The 24579-nt window shown below is 44.9% G+C and overlaps 1 protein-coding gene across 1 annotated transcript in view; it reads right to left on the reverse strand.

Annotated features, from left to right (window-relative positions):
• Positions 1-687: 687 nt before the first annotated feature.
• The window catches only part of mtss1 (MTSS I-BAR domain containing 1), a 76747-nt gene continuing 52855 nt past the window's right edge, over positions 688-24579 (reverse strand). The window contains exons 5-19 of the mRNA XM_083770798.1: positions 23393-23484; positions 20579-20653; positions 13029-13186; positions 12474-12581; positions 12241-12338; positions 11719-11788; positions 11047-11202; positions 9657-9803; positions 6808-6964; positions 6514-6537; positions 3644-3981; positions 2948-3164; positions 2426-2562; positions 1827-1976; positions 688-1509 (exon numbers count right to left, since the gene is read on the reverse strand). Coding sequence (XP_083626924.1) covers positions 1132-1509; positions 1827-1976; positions 2426-2562; positions 2948-3164; positions 3644-3981; positions 6514-6537; positions 6808-6964; positions 9657-9803; positions 11047-11202; positions 11719-11788; positions 12241-12338; positions 12474-12581; positions 13029-13186; positions 20579-20653; positions 23393-23484 — 2305 coding nt within the window. The 3' untranslated portion in view covers positions 688-1131. The remainder of the gene's footprint in view (positions 1510-1826; positions 1977-2425; positions 2563-2947; positions 3165-3643; positions 3982-6513; positions 6538-6807; positions 6965-9656; positions 9804-11046; positions 11203-11718; positions 11789-12240; positions 12339-12473; positions 12582-13028; positions 13187-20578; positions 20654-23392; positions 23485-24579) is intronic.

Genomic DNA, 24579 nt, shown 5'->3' on the forward strand with positions numbered 1-24579 from the left:
ACACCACAGGACATTCGAGGTTAGGTTTGAACGCTTGCGTGCGTCAATAAACGCTCTGTGACTGCGAGAGCTCTGGGCTTGATATTCAACGTGCCCCTCCGCTCATGAAACCTTTGTCTGTGGACACGTCCCCTAAAAGCGTACCTTTCCTTTCATACCCGCACACATGGCCCTAAAATATTTTAACTAAGCCAAGGTAGAGGTACCTGCATATCAGATGCTAATTGGTCCACATCGGTCCAATCAACAGGCCACAAATTAACGACCAGGAGGTTATAGGCACACTTTTGTCGATTGAACCTAAATCCTGTTGCTGTACAAGTGTGGCAAAACCAAACTATGTATTTAGAACCAAACCACAATTTGACCTCACAGCAGAAAAACGGGCATTTGGGTTCAAAATCGGCCAAGTGTCCCTGTAATAAAATAAAAACATAGTGAAATAAAACCACCAATCAACAATTGACACAGTGCTACCGGACACTCTGATTGGGTAAGATGGAGTTCAATGAAACTTTATCGACGAAGCGAAATGCAAATGCAGACAGAAGAAAAGGCTAAAAACAAAAGACATCCGGTTTGCTCGTAGGAAGAAAAATAACTAAAATCAAAGATTTCTGTAAAAACAGCGTCTGAACAGAACCGAACCCAACTGAACTTTGGGAAGTCGAACAAACGTACGTTCCAGCGGCTTGTATTGTTTAATTGTTCCAAAGCACACAATCTCTAAACGACAAGTCTCTGAGATTTACAAGCCCATAATGTTGTGATCTTGTAAATTGTAGCCATTTTCACATCGCAACATGGCGCTCGGCAAAGCATGAATCAGTCCACAGACGGTCCCACACACACATGGATTACTGTGTGCCATTTGGCATCGCAGATTTAACCACTTAAACCCCATTATGGTTGAGCGGAGTCCCTTTAGGGATCAATGATAGTCTTTTCAGTTTTCCGTCATTGTGGGGAAAGTGAGCTTGTTGATCTGCTATTTTCAGCGAATCTTTTCCCACAATACGGATGCTGGGGTTTAAGTGGTTAATTCCGCTTAGATTTCACTTGAGCAAAAAAAAAAACTAAACAGCCTGAATTGTCTTGAGGGGGGACCTGTGACGTCACAGCTACAGGCTCTCATTTGTGATTGGCGGGAGAGGGCAGGAAGGGGGCCGAGCGATCGTTCGACACGGTCCGTCGCAGCTTGACCGCTCTGATCAGCGTCACCATGTCCAGCGGGCCTCTCTCTCTCTCCACTTCTTCTTCTTCTTCTTCTTCTCCTCCTTGCTCTCCTCCTCCTGTCTCCAGACCTCCCTCATGCTCCTCTGTGTGTTGGAGCGGGTCGGGGTAGGGCGCCTGGGGAAGCGCTGGCTCCTCGGAGCAGCTCTGTCCCTGCATGGTGGCTGCAGCAGGTGGCAGCTGGGGTGGTGGCGGCTGGGACTGTGGCTTTTGGGGGTGGTGGTAATGCGGCGGTGGGGGGTGTGGCTCTTTGAACTGGTGCTGTTGATTGGTCTGTTGGACCAAAGTTGTCATAGTTAACAAAATAACGAAAGCTAGAAAATTACAATAATAAAACAAATTACCAACTGAAACTGTATTGTGTATTGTGTAAAAAACCATCTGATATACTGTAGACTGTTTTCATTTTCGTTTGTGGATTGTTGGTGGTTCATCTGTAACTGAACTTTTTAGTTTTTATTACGACAATCTAACTAACATTAAAACTAATTAAAACTATTATCATTTTCAAAAATAAAATCTAGCAAATCTACTCAAAAACAAATTAAACCAACTGAAAAAAAAAATATATATATATCCCAAACTATTCTAACCTTGTGCTGGACGGGTTGCTGTGGTTGCTGGTACTGCTGTAGATGGTACTGCTGTTGGTTGTTACACTGCTGTTGCTGTTGAAGCTGTTGATGGTGTTGCTGTTGAAGCTGTTGATGGTGTAACTGCTGCTGCTGCTGCTGGTTCAGCTGCTGTTGGATTGACGGATTGAATGCTGTGTTAGCAGTGTTAACTCATGATCTACTGCTAAGGACCAGTTAAACAATGACCCAGACCCTGCCAAAATGAGTTATTATTGAATCACCAGCATATGGAATAGCTCTGGGTTAACAGAATGATCCCAGAACGTAGTCCGCGCTCTGTTCAATCACCGCAGATGCCACCTACATTCAGAGAAAACAGTCTAAAACAGCCAACGGCACACACTCCATTCCTGCGTTTTCTTCTCCCGATTGGCTACGGCCGATCACGTGACACACGCGTCGACGCAGTGCAAAGGCATAATATATTTTTATTCCTTTATTTTTATTTTTAGATAGATGTGAGTGCGCTGAAGGCGTGCAAACCTCTAGTAAATTATATTTGCAGAGGAGGGGTGGGGGGAGTGGCAAGCGGCTTCAAAAAGTTGAACAATGCTCACTTGTAAAGCACAGGCTTGTTGCTGCAGGTTTAGTTGCTGTTGGTTTAGTTGCTGACTGAGTTGTTGCTGGTTCAGTTGTTGTTGCTGCTGCTGCTGGTACTTCCTCTGTTGCAGCTGTTGTCCACCACCGCCCTCTGCTGGTCGGAAGGAGGTAGCGTTAGTATAGTAGTATTGTACTCCAACTATTCCACAATCTCCCAATGCTGTAGCTCCGTTTGGAACCTTATCTCTACGCTTTAGCTCAGAGCAGAGGTTCCGTGTCAGGATATCAGGGTAGAAAAGGGGTTGAGCCCATCCAAAAACAGTGGCGAAAACCCTTTTCACAGTATCGTTTCCTTAAAGTAAAAGGTATCATAACCGAGCTACAGATGATAAACTTAGTACAATAAGAAAAACTTAGCATGTAAAACAACTGCTTCCGTAAGATTGCATTGGGAAAACATGGTACTGGCTTTGTAAGCGGTTGTTTCACCTCTGTCTAAAACTTGTACGTTGCCTGTCCTAAGTTTATCATCCGTTTACCTTGGAAGTTGGGCACGGTGGGCACCGCCACAGGAATGGGCATCTGCCCTGGCACCAGCTGGTAGTAAGGAGAGGGTGACTGAGGGGGCAGAGCACTCAGGCTCTGGGTGGACGTGCACAGCTTGGCAGCGTGCGCGCTCAGCCCTCCTCCTGCACAGGAAGGAGCCACAAACACATTCTCCTCGCTGCTTCCTGGCCCCATGGCCTTCAGGGGAACCTGGGACACGGGTGGAAGAACAATTCAGCTCCTGACGACTTAAAACGACTAAACTTCTCAGGCCGTGACCGCCCCAAAATAACCATATATATATTTGAATGATATCTACTCTGACAAGTACATATAGATAGAAGTAGATAGTAATTATTGAGCATTTCTTGGGTAATATTTGACAATTTGGGACAATGTTTGGCAATTTTGAAGGGCTCTCTGTCATTTAGCTGGGGACCACCTGGAACCCCCTCAAGGACCACTGGTTGAAAACCACTACTCTAGCTGATAAAGACAGATTATACCAAAAACTATAGCGATCAGGCCTAGCGGAAACACCTTGGCTCTTACAAGCTATAAAATATCATGTCATATCATAATGCTTGACATACTGTATGTACTATCAAGAAAGGGGAATACTCAAGTAAAGCAAAAGTACTTTGAACTTGTACTTGAGTATAATACTTGGGTACTTTCCAACCACTGACCTGGGGCGTACAGATGGGGATGGGAACCCCGCCGCTGATCGTCCCGCGCCGATAGGCCGGTTTGGACTGTGGCTTCCGCCTGATGGTGGCCGTGTGGGACTGCGAGTGGTTCATGCCGCCGCCCATCCGCTCGGGCTCGGCCAATAGGCTGACGGTGGAGGCGGGCCGTTTGGACTGCATCAGTTTGCGGTACTGGAAGCTCAGGTCCGAGTTGCGGGGGATGGTGGAGGACTTGTCGAAGTCCGACTGGCCCATGCCGCTGTTGCTATGGAGACGCATGTGGTGCAGGGAAATGGAGTCCCCGTCACCCCCGTGGAGAGAGATGGACTCGTAGTCCACTAGGGGGAGGGAGGGAGGGGGAGAGGGAGGTTTAGATGTGTTGTATTTAAGTTACTCCCTACTGGTTTTGTAACTTTGTTCATCTATCTATAAATGCACCAAGTCTCTGCACGTCTGTCTGTGTGTAATCCACGTAACGCGAGAACTGTTCCATCTACCGACTTCAAATTCGACACACGTGTTCCACACAACCGCAGGGGGTGCAGTGGCCGGTGTCGAGTCGGTCGGACCCACGGTTGTCCAGACCCGCCCCAAAAAGGCCTCTGCCCGGGCTAGTAGGCCAGTGCCCAACGGGCACCGCTGTAGAGGCTCCAACGCATAATATCTGGGTGGGGCATGCATTTCCAACTTGCATCGTTCCAAGTATGCCAGTGTCCAACAGAATAGAAGATTTGTGTTAAAAAGAATGCTAAATTCTAAATTTAAAACTTTTCAAAAAAAATGAGATTTTCTTTGAAAACCACTGTTCTATATATTAGAAAGTAGGAGGAAAAGAAGTGAAAAAGCCATCAGAAACTGTTGAGTAGATGGTTTACTTGTGGATTCACTGTCAGAACAACTGTTTGCTTACATATTATAGCTTGATTTATCAACATTTAACATACTGTACTACAATAACCTGGACCAGTAGATTCCTACCTCCACAGTATTCATCTACTTGAGAAAAGATTTGTCAGAACTGGTACTGTTTCATAACAATTTAAACTATTTTATTTTATCTTCCAGATCATCACTTCAGGTGAGTCATGAACCTTTTAATACTTCAGTACAGGTTACAAAACTTTACTTCTTGCCTCCTCCTGGCAGGATTTGGTGTACCGTTTTATTTTTATTTTTTTTATGTTTTTACAATTTGTGCTAAATAAATAAAATAAAATAAAATAAAATCAAACTGTGATGTTGGCTTTAGACCTTAAGTCAACTCACTGGACAACACGTAGGATTTTGAAAGTCTGACCACATTTTAATCTGTCCCTGGATTAAGTATTATCTAAATCTAATTATTGCAGCAGCAAAACAACACAGCAACACCGAGACGTACAGTGGTGTGTGTGTGTGTGTGTGTGTGTGTGTGTGTGTGTGTGTGTGTGTGTGTTTGCGCACGTGTGTGTGTGAGAGAGAGATAAGAAAATGCGTCATTATGGAAATGTTGGCTTTTCATCATCGTGAGAATGGCTAACAATGTTATTGAATTACTGTCAGTTGTGCACGCACGTGCACACGCACGTGCACACGCACACACACACGTGTCATGTATTATCATGTTAAAAACGTGCGTGACGCAGACATGGACAGATATGCATGTAAACGCATGACGTTCTAACACAGTGATTCTCAACCTCTTGAAATTCAAATACCCCCATATTGATATATTTTGTTTATCCCTGGGACCCCGGTCTATACTGTTAGTATAACTCTTATTGTACTGGTCAGGAGCTAATCTCGCAGATCGCTGGAGGTCTGCAGTGTTTCCAGTGATTGGAGGCCGGTTGAAAACTCTATAATGTATGGATAGCAGCATGCTAGCATACTGCATATACTGTCCACTGTTGCAAACCATAATATCTTTCAGGACGTTAGTATGCATTCCACGTACTACTGAGTAGCTACTACGTTTTCCGTTAGTAGTACAGTATGTATTTTAGTATTGTAGTAATAGGATGTTAGTACAGTATGTATTTTGGGACACAGCCCATAATTATGTGTCTATAAGATTCCTCCCACCAGAGAGGTGATGAAAGCGACAAACACTCCATCATAATTTACATGACAATTATGTTCCCAGCATCATTTATCACTATGACACACCGACAGACAGGCAGGGAGGGAGGGAGACAGGAAGGAAGGAAAGACAGGCAGGCAGACAGGAAGGAGAGACAGGCAGGCAGGCAGGCAGGAGAGACAGGCAGGCAGACAGGAAGGAGAGACAGGCATGCAGGCAGGAAGGAGAGACAGGCATGCAGGCAGGAAGGAGAGACAGACAGACAGACAGACAGACAGACAGACAGACAGACAGACAGACAGACAGACAGACAGACAGACAGACAGACAGACAGACAGACAGACAGACAGACAGACAGACAGACAGACAGACAGACAGACAGACAGACAGACAGACAGACAGACAGACAGACAGACAGACAGACAGACAGACAGACAGACAAAAACAATGATGGAAAATGTTCGTCAAACAAAACAAAAAAACTAAGCTATGAAGACTAAAACTACTTCCTAGTCGGAGACATATTTTAAGGAAGGAACTTAAAATATTGGCAATTTCGTCAACAGATAAAAACTAGATTAGGGAGAGACTAGTGGAGAAGAAGTCATTTTATGCTTGGTTGTGCTCGGGTGTTGCACTCTGAAAATAGCAGATCTATAAGCTCACTAAAATCACATGATATTTAGTGGACTAAAACTAGACTAAAACAAAACTGCTAGACAGACAGACAGGCAGACAGAAAGACAGACCGACAGGCAGAGCGACAGACAGACAAACAGAAAGGCAGGCACGACAGACAGACACCTACCATAGAGAGGCTCTTTCTTTAAAGCTAGAAGAGAACAAGGAAGGAGAATTTAGCAGGAAAATTACAAATAAATGAAGACACTAAAGAGAAAATGCAGAGGAGCTCAGAATGAAGATTTGTAGAAACAATTACAAGACTCACTAGCACCCCCTAGAGGCCATGCTGCTACACCGATGTATTGTAACTGTGTGTACCATGCAAATAGTGTGTGTGTGTGTGTGTGTGTGTGTGTGTGTGTGTGTGTGTGTGTGTGTGTGTGTGTGTGTGTGTGTGTGTGTGTGCGCGAGCGCGTACCATGTGAGGGTATGGTGTCTTCGGAGCAGGAGGGCGTGGTGGTCTGTGTGCTGTAACCACTAGAGCAGTGCAGGGAGTCCCGGCTGCTCCTCGGGGCGTCCGGATTCAAACCCCCAACCCCCAGCGTCAGAGCCAGCTGCTCTCTGGCCGAACAGGACTGGAGAGAGAGAGAGAGAGAGAGAGATGTAATGATCCGTTATTGGTTTTACTCCATTGTTCTCAGGTAAGTTTGTGACGTTTGTTTATTTACAGCAATAATGCAGAGTTACAGTAAATTCACACTGTGAGGGGGTTAGAGGAAGTGGCAGAGGAAGATGGAGAGAGACAGACGAGGGGTTATGTCCCTGCTCATGACGCCCCCTAGTGTCCATGATGAGACATGGACCATCTAGACCATGGGTTTTCAACAGGTGGTCCGTGGACCACTGGTGGTCCGTGAAGGTGTTGCATGTGGTCCCTGACCATGCATTTAGTAATGTAGGAAAGTGAAGATTCGTATTTGAATTTATTGTATTGACCACAAGTTGAGAAACAATGCAGTAAATAATCTGGTGAAAAATGATGACGCACCGATGTTGTCAGTTACTGGGAAGACGGATGTCAAGAACTTCCACAGAAAAGTGAGTTAGAATCTCAAGGGAAACTACCGGATTGCCTGGTTGAGTCACCATTATAAGGAAATGTGCCCATAATGAATCGCAAGTGTCTGCTTACTGAGTCATAGAATAAGTTAGAATGAACAGCAACATGAGTTTAATATGGAAGGTTAATTTCTTTCCCCCACACCACGACCATATCCCCCCTCCCAACAATGGTCCCCAGGTTGATTCTCAGTCAGGGTGGTGGTCCCCAGGTTGATTCTCAGTCAGGGTGGTGGTCCCCAGGTTGATTCTCAGTCAGGGTGGTGGTCCCCAGGTTGATTCTCAGTCAGGGTGGTGGTCCCCAGGTTGATTCTCAGTCAGGGTGGTGGTCCCCAGGTTGATTCTCAGTCAGGGTGGTGGTCCCTGGTTCATACTCAGTTGAAAACCCCTGATCTAGACTAGAGACATTGTACATGACATCATTAACAGTCAAGCGTTTTACACCAGTTGTGTGTTTGTTCTGAGAACTAATGGAAGCTATTGAAGTCTCAATAGAACGTGTCATGTAGCAGTGAGCACAGATGAAAAACAATGCTCAGCCTCAGTGAGCCTTCTGTTCTTCTAACTAAAGGAGCTACTCTATTTTATTTAAACTTTATTTAACCAGTAAAAACACATTGAGACTGCGTCTCTTTTTCAAGTGGGAACTGGCCAAGCGGCAGAATACATAATTACACTTTCAACGCTACATTATACATGTCAACAGCCAAATAATAAATCCATGAACAGTACCTCCAGAACTACAAAATAATACACTAACAAAGAACATTTGTACACAAATACACAAGTACATTTATGGACCGGAACCAAAAGAAATGTTGCATGATGATGATGATGATGAGAACAGCAGACGTACAATCTCTCAACCAGTGTTCATTTTGTTGACTAAAACTATGACGAACCATTTAAAACATTCTTGTAATTTAAGGTGTGGTGCTCAGCCACAAATCGTGAGCTTGTAGATCGGCTATTTTGGGCACACAGCTAAATAGATATCATGCATTACGACAGCATCACAAGCCGCCAAATTAAACATTTATCGACAAAAAAAACCCTGTAGATTAATTAGACAAAAGTCTTATTATTTTTATTAAATCTATTAATTTTATTCAAAAGACTATGACTAAAAGTAAACGTCAGAATCACAACGTGACTGGGCTGGGGTGGACTGGGTCAAAAACTAGGCCCTGACATTTAGGCTAGACCGCCATAGCACATAGCAGATACTCTATAAACTAGGCCCTGACATTTAGGCTAGACCGCCACGCACATAGAGATACTCTATAAACTAGGCCCTGACATTTAGGCTAGACCGCCATAGCACATAGCAGATACTCTATAGCGCCCAGCTCCGTCACATAGCAGATACTCTATAGCGCCCAGCTCCGTCACATAGCAGATACTCTATAGCGCCCAGCTCCGTCACATAGCAGATACTCTATAGCGCCCAGCTCCGTCACATAGCAGATACTCTATAGCGCCCAGCTCCGTCACATAGCAGATACTCTATAGCGCCCAGCTCCGTCACATAGCAGATACTCTATAGCGCCCAGCTCCGTCACATAGCAGATACTCTATAGCGCCCAGCTCCGTCACATAGCAGATACTCTATAGCGCTCAGCTCCGTCACATAGCAGATACTCTATAGCGACCAGCTCCGTCACATAGCAGATACTATATAGCGCCCAGCTCCGTCACATAGCAGATACTCTATAGCGCCCAGCTCCGTCATGCACATAGCAGATACTCTATAGCGCCCAGCTCCGTCACATAGCAGATACTATATAGCGCCCAGCTCCGTCACATAGCAGATACTATATAGCGCCCAGCTCCGTCACATAGCAGATACTATATAGCGCCCAGCTCCGTCACATAGCAGATACTATATAGCGCCCTGCTCCGTCATGCACATAGCAGATACTCTATAGCGCCCAGCTCCGTCACGCACATAGCAGATACTCTATAGCGCCCAGCTCCGTCACGCACATAGCAGATACTCTATAGCGCCCAGCTCCGTCAAGGCACACACAAACATTTTCTTTTTTTAAATAATAATTATTATTCTATTCTATTATTCATTTTATTTTGTTTCATTCATTGGTCGGCCCACTGGGCATATGCCTGGTGTGTCAAGTGGCCAGTCCAGGCCTGCAGCTTGTCGGGACGGTGCATGTAAGTATGAACCAGGCTTTTAGACTTCAGGCTTACCTTCCCAGATGCAGACATGGCTCTGGCCCTCTCGGCGTGGTGGGTGTAAGCGTTGTGTGGGGGTGCCAATGATCCGTTCTCCGCCCCACCACTCCCCCCCGGGCCGGACCACGACGCCAGCTGATTGGTGGAGCCACCAAGTGAATCCTGAATCAATAAATCATCAATGTCACCAATAGGATTGAAAAGCAGCATTACATGTCCTCAAGTTAACCCATTTAAACCCGAGGCCGGTCTTGAAAAGGTCTTCTAAAGGTTTTATGAAAGACACCGTAAAACCGGATGTCTTTCTGAGAAACTTCATAGAATTGAATGCGGAAATCGGGAATCCAGAAAAGTACAGAAAGAGACTACAAAATTCCCAGCTTCAAAGTAATGCTGTCACGGCTGCCGGTCTAAATGGGTCAAAAATACTAATCCGATATTGGTGCGTCTTGCTGCAAGTCATATTTTAGTGTTTTTGTTAAAATGTTAAATCTCTACATTCCGATAGTAATCATCGTTAGAGAGTGTTTGTTCAGCAACAGGGCTCTCCCTGTATTTCCAACTAAGAAAAACGGAATATAGAGCCATTTAACACTTTAACACAAAACAAAATATATCACTTATAGCATATTTCAGAGCTAAAACACTAGACCAGGAGTCTTCAACGGGAGGTCCAGGACCACTAGGGCGTACTCAAGAGTTATTACAGGGGTTGTGAGCTTGTAGATCGGCTATTTTCGGCAAAGTTGGTGTAGAAGGAGCAAACCAAGTACAGAGCCCAAGGTCAAGTTTACTAAGTATTGAGTATTTATGTCTGAAATAAACCAAAACTGATAAGTCAATGAAGCCATCCAATACATTTTACACAGAATTTTATACAATATGTATTGGGGGTCCCTGCTTTGTCTTTCTCTTAGGGGTCCTTGGCCTGAGCAACGTTGAAGACCCCTGCTCTAGACTTCATAAAAAAGGGAACAGCACACATGGTTTGGTTACAGAAATACATGGTGTCAAACAAATCACAGGAATATTGCATATGTTGTACTGTACATGTCTTCATGATGGCGACTTTGAGATAACAGGTACGGTAGACATTTGGGTGGGTCAGTCTATGAGGTCATGGGTTCGATCCCGGCACGGGTGCCAACTCTGTGTATGAGTAGCATGGCTTGGGAAGTACTGGGAGCTGATGGTAGGTGTGGCGCTCCACCTCAGCCTCCATCTCCCAGGGGTCTAGCACATTGTCACAGGACACGTCACCACACACACGCACATGCACGTGTACGTGTACGTACGCACGCACACTATTTATTTACCCTAAACACAGTCACACGGCCAGAGATACATGGGAAGAAGACATGAGGGACGTATGGAGGATCGAGGGGGAGTATTTGTATGTCCTCACGCTCGTGGTCAAATCCCTGCGGCTAACGTGACCAGGAAGCAGCGCACATCGCTGGGGGGCGGGGCCACAGCGACCGAGGCGGGAGGGGGAGTTCCCCTCGCTGAGGGAGCGGCCGGCCTCATCGTGGCCAATCAGCAGGAAGGGGGAGGAGCATCGCTACACATAGGAGATGGTTAGACCGGTGTGTGTGTGATTTATAGATTCAGGTCTAAATTATAGAAGGACAAATCAAGCAAAACCAAAGTTTATGGGTCATAAACCTTGTGCAGTATGTCCACATATCAAAGTTTTGTTTTTTTCTGTAAATTGATGCCCTACTTTGTCGTACAGGAATGACACACAAAAGTAGCAAAAAGAGTCAATCTACACTCGCTGTGAGCTTGTAGATCTGCTATTCTTTACTTTGTTTTCCAAGTGAATGTGTGCGTGTGTATGCTTTATGAATATTTAATCAAGGAAAAATATTAACAAGAGCTTGTTGTGACTAAATAATAACCACATTTGGATCCATTGTAATATGTAGTTATTTTTCTATTTCCTAAAATGTTTGGATGTACACATTATGAGGTTTCTACCCGACAACTGTTTCTCAAGTAGCTGTGTGTGTGTGTGTGTGTGTGTGTGTGTGTGTGTGTGTGTGTGTGTGTGTGTGTGTGTGTGTGTGTGTATTACCATTCCATCCATAGCACAGCTGATTGAGTCCAGCGAAGGGACATGTCTCACTGACCCACACTGGTATGTACTATGGAAACCAATGGAGAGAGAGAGAGAGAGAGCGAGAGAGAGCGAGGGAGCGAGAGAGCGACAGAGCGACAGACAGACAGACAGACAGACAGACAGACAGACAGACAGACAGACAGACAGACAGACAGACAGACAGACAGACAGACAGACAGACAGACAGACAGACAGACAGACAGACAGACAGACAGACAGACAGACAGACAGACAGGTGAGTAAAGTTGTCTTTCTGAGATGTCAGTCCATAGTTATAAGCACCCCGTCCGTTCTCTAGTTTGACCACAGAAAAAAGTCAGAAGTCATTGGCCTCAGAAATCAGAGGTCGAATGACGATTGGAAGTATACCGTGGGCTTAAAAATGTTATTTAGCCTAGCATGCTGTTTAGACAGATGCTAGGCTTGATGTTCAGCTGGTAAACTTTGCATTTATTTACATGTGTGCGTGTGCGTTACCTGCTGATGCTACTCTTCCTAGACAGTGTGTTACTGGGAGAGGCAGGAGGAGTCTGGTACGAATAACTGAAGTCTGAACACTTCAGGTCCAAGATGACCTGCACATGCGCACGCACACACACACACACACACACACACACACACACACACACACACACACACAGATAAAGATACGCATATACAGGTGACAAATATTGTTAACATAAGTTAATTGTGAGAGAAAGAGAGCGAACCTGTTCACTAGAAGGGGGCAGTTTATTGGGGTCTGCTGTGAGGTTGGTGAGGTCCTCTAGAATAGTCTGAAGGTGGGTCACTTCTCCCAGCATGCCGATCTCGTGGTCCTATGCACGCGCACACACACACACACACACACACACACACACACACACACACACACACACACACACACACACACACACACACACACACACACACACACACACACACACACACTTTTAGGAGATGTACTAGTCTATTCATTCGAATGGAAGAGTGAACATGAACACAGCATCTGAATCATTCTTTATCTCTATGGTCACTGAACTAAATATTGGACCCGATCATCACAAGCCACACAATTTTCCCAAGATTTTCATACTAAAATTGCTTTTTTCAGAGAGAGACATTTTACTTTATCATTCAGACGACGGTCACCCACTCAGTAGACCATGCATTTGTAGGATTTATGTACCATGTCGCCTCTGGTGAATCCAATATGGATGGACTGTCTTCCTAAATTAACAATCTTTGATAGAGCCATTTGTATGGTCGACAGAATGCGGACGCACCAGCACAGGTTTCATCAAGGTGACGAAGCCACAGAAGCGAGATCTCTCCTCCACTAGCGCTCTGACCACAGCCTTCTTCTCCGTCTCCTCTAGCACTGCGTAGCGCACGTTCACATCCTGTAGCGCACTGTCCAGCTGTCCCCGCGCCTCACCCTTCCCTGTGGAAACACACACACACACACACACACACACACACACACACACACACACACACGTAGGAACCAAAGTTATTATACTGTCCCCGCGCCTCAACACACACAGGTAGGAACCAACAACATTCGTCCAAATCGCAAAAAAGTTTATAGATTGGCTATTTTCAAATGTACTAGAAATAAAAATGGGCTTAAATACATTGGTTAATGTATGTTTTTAAATAATAATCAATATCTACAAAGTAACTTGTAACTAGTAGTGGCATAATTAAGTACAATCTCCTCTGAGATGTAATGGAGTACAAGTAAGAAATATTGGACATATTGACATAATCAAGTTAAGTAAAAGTACCTCATTTATTTTACTTAAAAGCACAGTACTTGAGTAAATGTACTTAGTTACTTTATCTAAAGACCTAGCAGCATGCAGACATACTGCAAGGCAATGGCTGCAGTGTCTGACTGCTACCAGCAGAGGTCAGCACAACACCACACCAACATACCCACACTCAAAGTTTGACACACACACACACAAAAATATAAAGGACACTTGTTTGTTTGTGTGTGTGTGTGTGTGTGTGTGTGTGTGTGTGTGTGTGTGTGTGTGTGTGTGTGTGTGTGTGTGTGTGTGTGTGTGTGTGTGTGTGTGTGTGTGCGTTAGATGTATAAAAGAAGCATTAGGATGCATAACAAACTATGGGAGAGAGAGAGAGAGAGAGAGAGAGAGAGAGAGAGAGAGAGAGAGAGAGAGAGAGAAAGAGAGAGAGAGAGAAATGGAATGATCTCTCTCTCTGATGTGATTTAAAGCTTGTTTATTGGAGTCAACCACCAGCCATGTGAGCTTCACCAGCTAACAGTCACATGATAGACAGAGAGAGAGAGAGAGAGAGAGAGAGACACACACACAAAGAGAGAGAGATCATCTCCACTCCCTCCACAAACACACAGCGGAACAAAATAATAAACTCATGATTCACACTCAAACAGTCTTTGTTAAAACACCACTTCAACAACGTGCACTCATTACTGACATCAGTGACACATCAGATCAGTGCATCTGGACAATGCCTTTACAATTTACAACTTAGGCATTTAGCAGACGCTCTTAATCCAGAGCGACTTACATTAAGCAAGAACAAAAAACATGGGAATACATCACATAAAAACATTTATCATGAAACATGCGTAAGCTAAGAAAGTAACAGTGGAATATCTATATAATCAAACTATACATATAAACTATACATATATACTACTATGCTATACATATGTACTATGACGTGCTATGACTACATACAATGCAATTATAGTGCTGTCTACATAACATGCTTTAAGTCTGTATCAAATGCTATCTAAGTCTGCAGAAATGCTATCTAAGGGGGTAGGGTAAGTGCTATGGGCCATGATGGAGTCTGAAAAGGTGGGTTTTCAGACTACGGCGGAAGATTGGGAGTGATGCTGCAGTTCTGACCCACTCGATGCCGGGCTCACTGGGCCCCCCCTCTAGACCAGGGGTTCCCAAAGTGGGGTCCGGGGACCCCCAGGGGTACTTGAGGGAGTTCCAGGGGATCCCCAGCTAAATGATCATTTGGAACCAAATGGACACTTATGGGTCTGTAACTCAGAGTGTACAAATGGAAACTGATGGACCCGTTAGGGTCCATTTGTTTCCATTTAAATTAGTTAAATTAGCATTGATTTTTCAAATATAAATTGGGGGTCCCAGAGATAGAAATGCCATTAAATGGGGGGTCTGTAGACTAAAGCACATCAAACTGGTTGAGAATCACTGCAAAATCTTCTTATTGGGGTCCTTGGCATGTCTTTTCAAATGGGGGTCCGCAGGCTAATGAGTGTCAATTTGGGTGTCCTTGACATGAAAAAGTTTGGGAAACAGTGCTCTAGACAACGCCTATCTGACCCACTCGATGCTGGGCTCACTGGGCACCCCCTCTAGACAACGCCTATCTGACACACTCGACACAAGGCTCACTGGGCACCCCCTCTAGACAACGCCATTCTGACACACTCGACACAGGGCTCACTGGGCACCCCCTCTAGACAACGCCATTCTGACACACTCAACACAAGGCTCACTGGGCACCCCCTCTAGACAACGCCATTCTGACACACTCGACACAGGGCTCACTGGGCACCCCCTCTAGACAACGCCATCCTGACACACTCGACACAAGGCTCACTGGGCACCCCCTCTAGACAACGCCATTCTGACGCACTCAACACAAGGCTCACTGGGCACCCCCTCTAGACAACGCCATTCTGACACACTCGACACAAGGCTCACTGGGCACCCCCTCTAGACAACGCCTATCTGACCCACTCGATGCCGGGTTACCGGGCACCCATCTAGACAACGCCATTCTGACCCACTCGACACAATGCTCATTGGGCACCCCCTCTAGACAACGCCTATCTGACCCACTCGATGCCGGGTTACCGGGCACCCATCTAGACAACGCCTATCTGACCCACTCGATGCCGGGTTACCGGGCACCCATCTAGACAACGCCTATCTGACCCACTCGACGCCAGGCTCACAAGCCCCAAGCTCCCAGGACGACTGTCCTACGTTGAAGCTGCCACTACCTACTACCTAAAGTGGAACTGAAGCACGTCCATGGAGGTGGACGGACGTTCAGTGACGTCATGTGCGTAAATGCGTCAACCCTGACCTCAAAATTGAGACCGCTCTCAATTTCCGCTCGCTCGAGCCATTGAGTTATAATGGTACTTCCGGCAGTCTTCCGGGTGCTTCAAAATGCCACTGAGCAACTGAAATGAACAGCAGGCTGTCACTCCCGGTCCTCACTCTATCATTTATAACTCTTTGGGGCACCCCCTTGAGTGGTCGTGGGCGACGTGCGTGGCGAGTTTGAAGTCAGACGGTTCTCAGGATGTACATGAACCCGTGGACTTTTGTCCACCTAAACTCTGGTGACCATATTCACAAACTGACCCAAATCTGAACTGAACATCACACTGCTCTTGATAGGCTGGTTGAGCACACTGTCTGTCTGTCTCTCTGCATTCCCCCTGCCACTGTCTGAGCGGTCCGACTTCAAACTTGCCGCGTGTATCGCCGAGGGCCGAGTGGGAAGTCGTGGTTCAGTATATAATATCGTTTTTTGTTAAGTCTGGGTCCTAGGGGTGGGTCCCTTCCTAGAACTGAGTCAAAAGTACAATATTTGTCTTTGAAATGTAGTGGCGTGAAAGTTTTGTTTTTGTTTTACCCCAGTACTCCAAGTTAATGTACTTAGTCACTGTCCTCCACTTTGAACAGTACAACCTTTTATAAAACGTGTCAATGTAAAAAGAAAAAGAAAGAAAAGAAAACTAAAACAACACCACCTCGTATGAGAGCTCAAAGTGCCATACTGTCTGGGGACATGACATGACTGTATGTGTTTCCAGTGTCTCTAACAGGTCTGTTACTGTACTGCACACACACACACACACACACACACACACACACACACACACACACACACACACACACACACACACACACACACACACACACACACACACACACACACACACACACACACACACACACACACACACACACACACACACACACACACAGGCTGCAATCAAAAGGCTTATTCAGCAACAGGGTCTAGACCTGTGTGTGTGTGTGTGTGTGTGTGTGTGTGTGTGCACGTCACACACTGATGATGTCACCAGGGTGACTCCTGGCCAGCCTGACAGACAAACTCACACACACACACACACACACACACACAGACACACACACAGTACCTGCCCGAGACAGAACAGAACACATACCGTAGAAAACAGCCAAACTGCACCTTTCGGCCTATAAACAGTGGCATACTGTACAGTACAGTCGTTGTAATGTCGAGATGAACGCGTACCTACTGCGATTGTCTCTGCGAGGTCGGGGGCACCCGCAGTAACCTCGCCTTTTTTGACTTACAATTTACAATTTACAATTTAGGCATTTAGCAGACGCTCTTAATCCAGAGCGACTTACAATAATCATGGGCCATATTGGAGTCTAAAAAGGTGGGTTTTCAGACTACGGCGGAAGATTGGGAGTGATGCTGCAGTTCTGACTGCAATGGGAAGTGCATTCCACAGTTTTGGAGCCAGAAGGGAGAAGAGTTTGGGACGTGTGGAGCGTTGTCCCGGCGTTTTTAGTGAGGGTACTTCCAGCTTCCCTGCGTTGGCTGATCTGAGTGCGCGGGAGGGTTTGTAGGGTTCAATCATACTTGCAAGATATGGGGGAGCCATACCTTTGGTTGCCTTGAATGCCAGCATCAGAGTTTTGTATTCTGTGCGGGCAGCGACCGGGAGCCAGTGGAGGGAGCGGAGCAGGGGGGAGACATGTGAGAATTTTGGCTGGTTGAAGACCAAGCGAGCTGCGGCATTTTGGATCAGCTGGAGAGGCTTAAGTGCACACTCCACGTTATTAGCCTACCCTCTCCACTAGAGCTGCTGCATGTCTGCATTACTTTAGCCTACCCGCTCCACTAGAGCTGCTGCATGTCTGCATTACTTTATTAGCCTACCCGCTCCACTAGAGCTGCTGCATGTCTGCATTACTTTATTAGCCTACCCGCTCCACTAGAGCTGCTGCATGTCTGCATTACTTTAGCCTACCCGCTCCACTAGAGCTGCTGCATGTCTGCATTACTTTATTAGCCTACCCTCTCCACTAGAGCTGCTGCATGTCTGCATTACTTTATTAGCCTACCCTCTCCACTAGAGCTGCTGCATGTCTGCATTACTTTATTAGCCTACCCGCTCCACTAGAGCTGCTGCATGTCTGCATTACTTTATTAGCCTACCCGCTCCACTAGAGCTGCTGCATGTCTCCATTACTTTATTAGCCTACCCGCTCCACTAGAGCTGCTGCATGTCTGCATTACTTTATTAGCCTACCCGCTCCACTAGAGCTGCTGCATGTCTGCATTACTTTGAGGTGGCGCTAACTAGACCCTCTATCTGGCTTTCGGAAAAGATGTCGTATGGCAGGAAACTATGAAACTTTAATGACGTAAATAAACCAGCACCCCACATGACGTCATGTGGCAGCCAAGTCTATGGACGTTGTTTTAGAGCACTTTAAACCAACATAGAGTACGATGTTTGTTTAAACCAACATAGAGCACGATGTTTGTTTAAAGAAGTGAGGCACTTCACAGTGAAGGCAGGCACGGGTGGGCCCCAAATGACTCTGGGCCCAAATGACTCTGGGCCCCAACATAACTGTGTTGGCTGCGTCATGGTTGTAACTTGTTACGTATGTATGTGTGTGCGTGTGCGTGTGCGTGTGTGTGTGTGTGTGTGTGTGTGTGTGTGTGTGTGTGTGTGTGTGCGCGTGTGTGTGTGTGCCAGTGTGTGTTGGTGCTCTGAAGTGGTCCTACTCCACATAATGACAGATCAAAACACACGCCCACACATATTAATTTTTAGTGTTGGGATTACATTTAGGAAAACATTCATGTTAGGATTAGGATTACACATTTAGAGGTCAGGTTTAGGGGTCGGAAGTATGCCTGTATTTATATTTAGTTGTGATGCACACCGAGAATAGCAGATGTACAAACTCACAACGCTCCCTGAGCGTGTGTAGATCTGCTATTATCAGCGTGTCAACACCAGGCCACAAGAAATATATGAATGGCACTTATTAATGTTAAAATGTTGATGTCCTTAAAAGTATAGTAATACAAGTGTGTGTGTGTGTGTGTGTGTGTGTGTGTGTGTGTGTGTGTGTGTGTGTGTGTGTGTGTGTGTGTGTGAGAGAGAGAGAGAGGGGGGGGGGGGCTATATGTGTCATGTCATCATTATGTGGTAACTGGTGGCCAACAATAGAACATGACTGAGCACTTTCTCTCCCTCTCTCCCCCTCTCTCACTCTCATTAAACATGAATTGCAGCAGAGAGAATGACAGAGAGAGAGAGAGAGAGAGAGAGAGAGAGAGAGAGAGAATAACAGAGAGATGTTTGGATGAGAACATGTCCAGAGATGTTTACACCACATCACACACTCTGCTGTGGCTGGACCTGCCCTCTTCTCTGTGTGTGTGTGTGTGTGTGTGTGTGTGTGTGTGTGTGTGTGTGTGTGTGTGTGTGTGTGTGTGTGTGTGTGTGTGTGTGTGTGTTTGTAACTGCTTTGATTATGGGATGGCCATGCCAGGTGCTACCATGGTAACTGCAGGGTGTGTCACACAACCTCCCAAAAAAAAAACACAATAAGGACGGACTTCCCATCAGCCACTGGGCCGCACCCAGGAAACTCTGGGTTGCTATGGCGACAGAGCAGGTAAGTTAGCACAGCTAACCCTGTTTGTTTAACTGCTGCAGCGGTTTTCAAAGTCTGGTCCGGGGACCCCCAGGGGTCCTTGGGGGGGTCATAGCATCACAATGATTTGAACTATATTAACCATATTTTATACTTTATACAATCTCAAAAAGTGGAAGAGCGGAAGTTGAGAGCGGAAGAGTTTGAATAATTTGAATAATAATAATCCCTGCACAAAACATTTCCAGATAGATAGTGGCGGTACAGCAGTTAAGGTTACAGATAGGGGTGGGCGATATGGTGATAAATATCGTTGAGATGATACGGTGTCTCTACGATATGCCTTTTCAGAGATATCGTATATATTGTGGTTACAGAGTTACAGGTGAAGCGTAAGTACTGTACACTAGCAATACAGTGCAAAAATACAAAGACCAGCAACGGTAAACGACGGTAAAAAACAAATAAAGTGTCCATTACACTGATTACAGTCAGTGCTTCATAAGTGCCTCGTCGTCGTATTACATCGTAAAACAAATAATTATCAGCGCCGTGCCAAACAAAACAAAAGTGTCCATTCAGTCGGTGCAATAGTATTAGAAGTGAAAGTGCTCACAGTGGAAAAACCTGCACGAAAAAAGCACTACTCTAGGAATGTCATTAGAGGTCAGAGCCTTTGAAACATCCATTTATTCCAGGTTAAGCTACAGTTGACCTGACCAAGTGAAATGGATGTCCGCACGGCCAAATCTATCTATAAATGCACCAAGTCTCTGTGTGTACGTACGTACGTACGTACATACGTGTACGTACGTACATACATACGTACGTATGTACGTATGTATGTATGTACGTACGTACATATGTGTACGTACATACATACATATGTACGTATAAAAGAGGAGAGAGAAACAGTGGAAAATACAGTGGGAAAGCTGAGAGACAGACAGTGGAGAGACAGACAGTAAGAAAGCTGAGGTAGAGACAGTTGAGGACAGACAGTCGTAAAGCTGAGACAGAGAGTATATAGGAACTTGTGTATGAGATACTGAGGAGAGACATTTCTCATAGGACTGTACTATACAGCCATGCTTCTTCCTTACCTTTCTTCACCTTCTTCTGTAGTTTAATGGTGTCTGAAGACTTCTTTTTAATGTCTGCTCTGGCCTTCTTATACTCTGAGAGAGAGAGAGAGAGAGAGAGAGAGAGAGAATAATTTAAATTTAAACTTTTCCAAATTTGCTTTGTTGATATTAGAATAATTAATAAATAAATTATAAAATAAATAATTGCTTCTTGATTATTCAATGAATGGAATAGTCATAAAAATAATAAAATAATACATCAGCACTAAGATAAATGTGTAGAATAGTGGTTGGTTCATTGCATGTACTGGTATTAGTAGAGTAGTACTGTTGCTTTAAGAGATTCACACAACCAATTTTGATTGGTTTCGTGTCAATTGTACAAATTAACGTGTGCAGACACATTCAGAGTGATACATCTAATCAGAGTGTAGCACATTCACAGTGGAACAATACCACATTTTTTATGGCACAGTTGCTCTGTTGTAACTGGTGGATTGATGTTTGTCTGTGTGGTCTGGGGGGTCCCCAGCAAGAAAACACATTATGCAGAGTCACAATCATTTAACCCCTTAATCCATCATTTATATGTTGGCTTTTCAAAAATAGCAGATGATTGATAGTATTAAGATTTTTTCCCCTCTCCTGGGGGTCCTTGGCACAAAACACAAGTTCATGTCAGTGAATGACTAAAGACATTCTCCACTGTGCCAGACTGTGGGAGGTGAAATGAGTTATGACTGGGACAATGATTTACCTCCACAAAACTAAACATATACAACAAAGGATGAAAGTTGGGACACGTTCTTGAGTTGACATAAGAGAAAACATTGGGTAGGGCTGCAAAGGTTTTCTTCTGTAATCTCTAAGACATGTCACATAAATGACTTGCATGTAATGTATTCATGCGACATTTCAAAGTTGCTCTGATTCACACTTTGAATAAACATACGTCATGGTTTGGTCTATAATGACTTAAAGTTATAAGTGCTATTATAATGCCTTATAAAGCACCTATACGGCATTATAACACTCAATAATGTTTATAATAATTTATAAGAACTCCTAACGCGGTTTATGAAGTATAAGCGTTGCTCAGCAGAATACCACATTACATTAACGACCACGTAAAAAAAAAAAAAAAAACTATGACCACTACACCAAAATGTGCTGTCAAGATCAACACTGCAGTCTTACCATAACAAAAAACATCGCATGGATGCACCTGGGACGTATCCTCAGTGATGTATCCTGAGGTCAATGGGGTTTCGGGTCTCGCAACATCATACCCCTCACTCAGGCGACCCAGCCGGGAGTGATCAAGTCCCGACTTACGTCCCAGTAGCTACCCTCAATCAGTCCCATTAGGGAAAAACCAGGGCCACACAATCCGTTGGAACTACTCCAGAACTACTCTGCCAGGGCTTGGAGGTACACTTCTGGCACATGGAGGGACTAGGCTCTGTGGGTTGACTCCTGTCCGGGCCCCTCCTACGTCTCACCAGGTCCACTCCTGCTCTCACCAGAGCGAGGACCTGTGCGTTGCACCAGAGTCCCAGCACCAGACAGTTCATTCAGGAGTGGTGGGCAATGGTTCCGCAGGGTCATGGTACTGCGGTTCCGCTTGCTGCTTGCATGGCCCTCCTAAAGGCCTCACCGAGGGTTGTTGGGCTTCCTCCTCACGGAGGACACAGGCTGGGGCGCTAACCCATACTGCTCACCCGAACAACCAAACATACCGTTAAATGTCCGTCCCCATTTTGTAACCCAGTCACAGAAGCACATGACTGGTTACTCACCGGTAGTGAGCCGATACTAAGCTACCTGCCAGAGGGTAAGGATTTAAGACCCTTTCACAATAACTTGGTGTTTCACAAGGTTGTTTACAAGGATGTTGAAGCATGCTGCAGGAGTATGCAGGAGGGGATAGTGCAGGAACATTGTGGGCTATATCTTGCGCCACCCCTTAACCCTTATCCCTAAATCCCTAAAAAACCTTTTAAAATAGTTCAAATATCCGATCTACAAGCTCACAATGTCTCGATGTAGATCGGCTAGTTGAACTATTTTAAAATGTTTTTCAAAATAGTACAAAAATGGCAAATATGTTTAAGGATAAGGGTGGCGAAAGATGGAGCCCTGTATGTCCATGTTTATTGATTTATTTCGTAAATGAATGCCCTACTTCATCATACAAGATTGTTGTGGCCATCTTTGATCTACAAGCTCACAAATTGCGTTGTGAGATTGCGTTGCGTTGTGAGATTGCAGACCGGCTATTTGGGCTATTCCTGAAACAAAAAAAAAGTAAACCTTGCCGAGTCATATGGCCCAATAGGTGTTCAATCTGGTCAATCTGGTCTTCAAATATTTTGAAAGTGAACGTGGTTAACTGTGTCTGTGGGTTTTATAAATGTATAGCCAATGCAAACAAGAGCTTGTGACTAAATAATATATCAGATAACAGTTCCTTTTTTCTATTTCTTAAAATCATTAATGGTTTGGAGTTACAGGAGCAATGATATTATTACAGTCCTACAGTATCTAATCTGGAGCCATCGGTGTCACTGTGCACAGTGAAGTGAAGCAGTTTGAATCACGTTCAACCTGATGTTGAACTTGTTGCACGACTTAGAACATAGAGCTTAAGTTGTTTAAGCTGCCTTAATCACTTTGACACGGTCATGGCAGGTCCACTTGGATGTGTGTATATCATTAGCATTACGTGTGTGTGTGTGTGTGTGTGTGTGTGTGTGTGTGTGTGTGTGTGTGTGTGTGTGTGTGTGTGTGTGTGTGTGTTGCGTGTGCGTGTGTCTGTGTGCGTGTGTGTACCTTTAGCGTGGTCCTTGTCCAGCTGACTGGTGATCTTCTTCCATTCCTCTATCTTCAGTTCTAATGGAGAGATGAGACTGTCTGATAGCGATCTGAGAGAGAGACAGAGAGAGAGACAGAGACAGAGACAGAGACAGAGAGACAGAGAGAGAGAGAGAGAGAGAGAGAGAGAGAGAGAGAGAGAGAGAGAGAGAGAGAGACAGAGAGAGAGAGAGATAGTAAAAATACATTGAGACTGAGTCTCTTCTTTTCATTTTTCATTTTGACATTTCCCTGAAGGATAGTCCCTTGAGTTGCAGCAACTCGTTTTCAAGTCCTTACAAGTGGGAACTGGCCAAGAGGCAGAAATAAAATTACACATCGTCAATGTTACATTTTGGACCAGCAAATACAACATCCATAATACACCTCAAAGTACCTATGAATAAATACAACACCTCAACAAGGTCCTACTTTTTAGTAGCAGGGCAAAATACATAATATACACGATCTGAACAGACATAATAAATATATAGGCATGAACATAGGCTAGTACATATCCAAACATGTGCAGGTGTCGGACTGTACATTACATCTAAGATGATCCTTTTGAAACTTCTCAAGGGAACTTTCAAAGCCAATTTTAGTCTGGACTGTAGATCGTTCCACGACCAAGGGGCCAAAGAAGGCCAGACATTTTTTTACCCCCCTCGGATTCGAATGCTGGTACTACACACCGCAGCCAAGCATTTGACCTGAGGTTGAGGCCGTTTTGGACCAAGTCAAATTTGGATTAAATGCAAGACGGCAGGTCACCCAGAATGGCTTTATAAATTAAAATATGCCCAATGCTGAAGCCTGCGAGATGCCAATGAGAACCAACCGACTGCAGCGTACAATGTGCAATGATGTGTTCTGAAAGGTGAATTAGTTATGATTAATCAAAGTAATCATGCAATCATGCTTTTGAGAGCCCCTGCAAGCCACAGTGTAAAGACTTTTATTTTTGGAATTGGACTGTGATTTGTGTTGGTGCGGCACCTACTGTACAGCTCTATTCTATACATACTGTATAGCCATACCACTCAATACAGCTCAATATTCTTCAAATTATTTGTACTCATTGACTAATAACCCATTCTGACCGGGCACCCATTTTGGTGTCAGCATCATGTTATGCTTTAGCTATTTAAAAATAGCAGATCTAC

This window comes from Protomyctophum parallelum (genome assembly GCF_964188405.1).
Source record: "Protomyctophum parallelum genome assembly, chromosome: 8".
Taxonomy (NCBI): domain Eukaryota; kingdom Metazoa; phylum Chordata; class Actinopteri; order Myctophiformes; family Myctophidae; genus Protomyctophum; species Protomyctophum parallelum.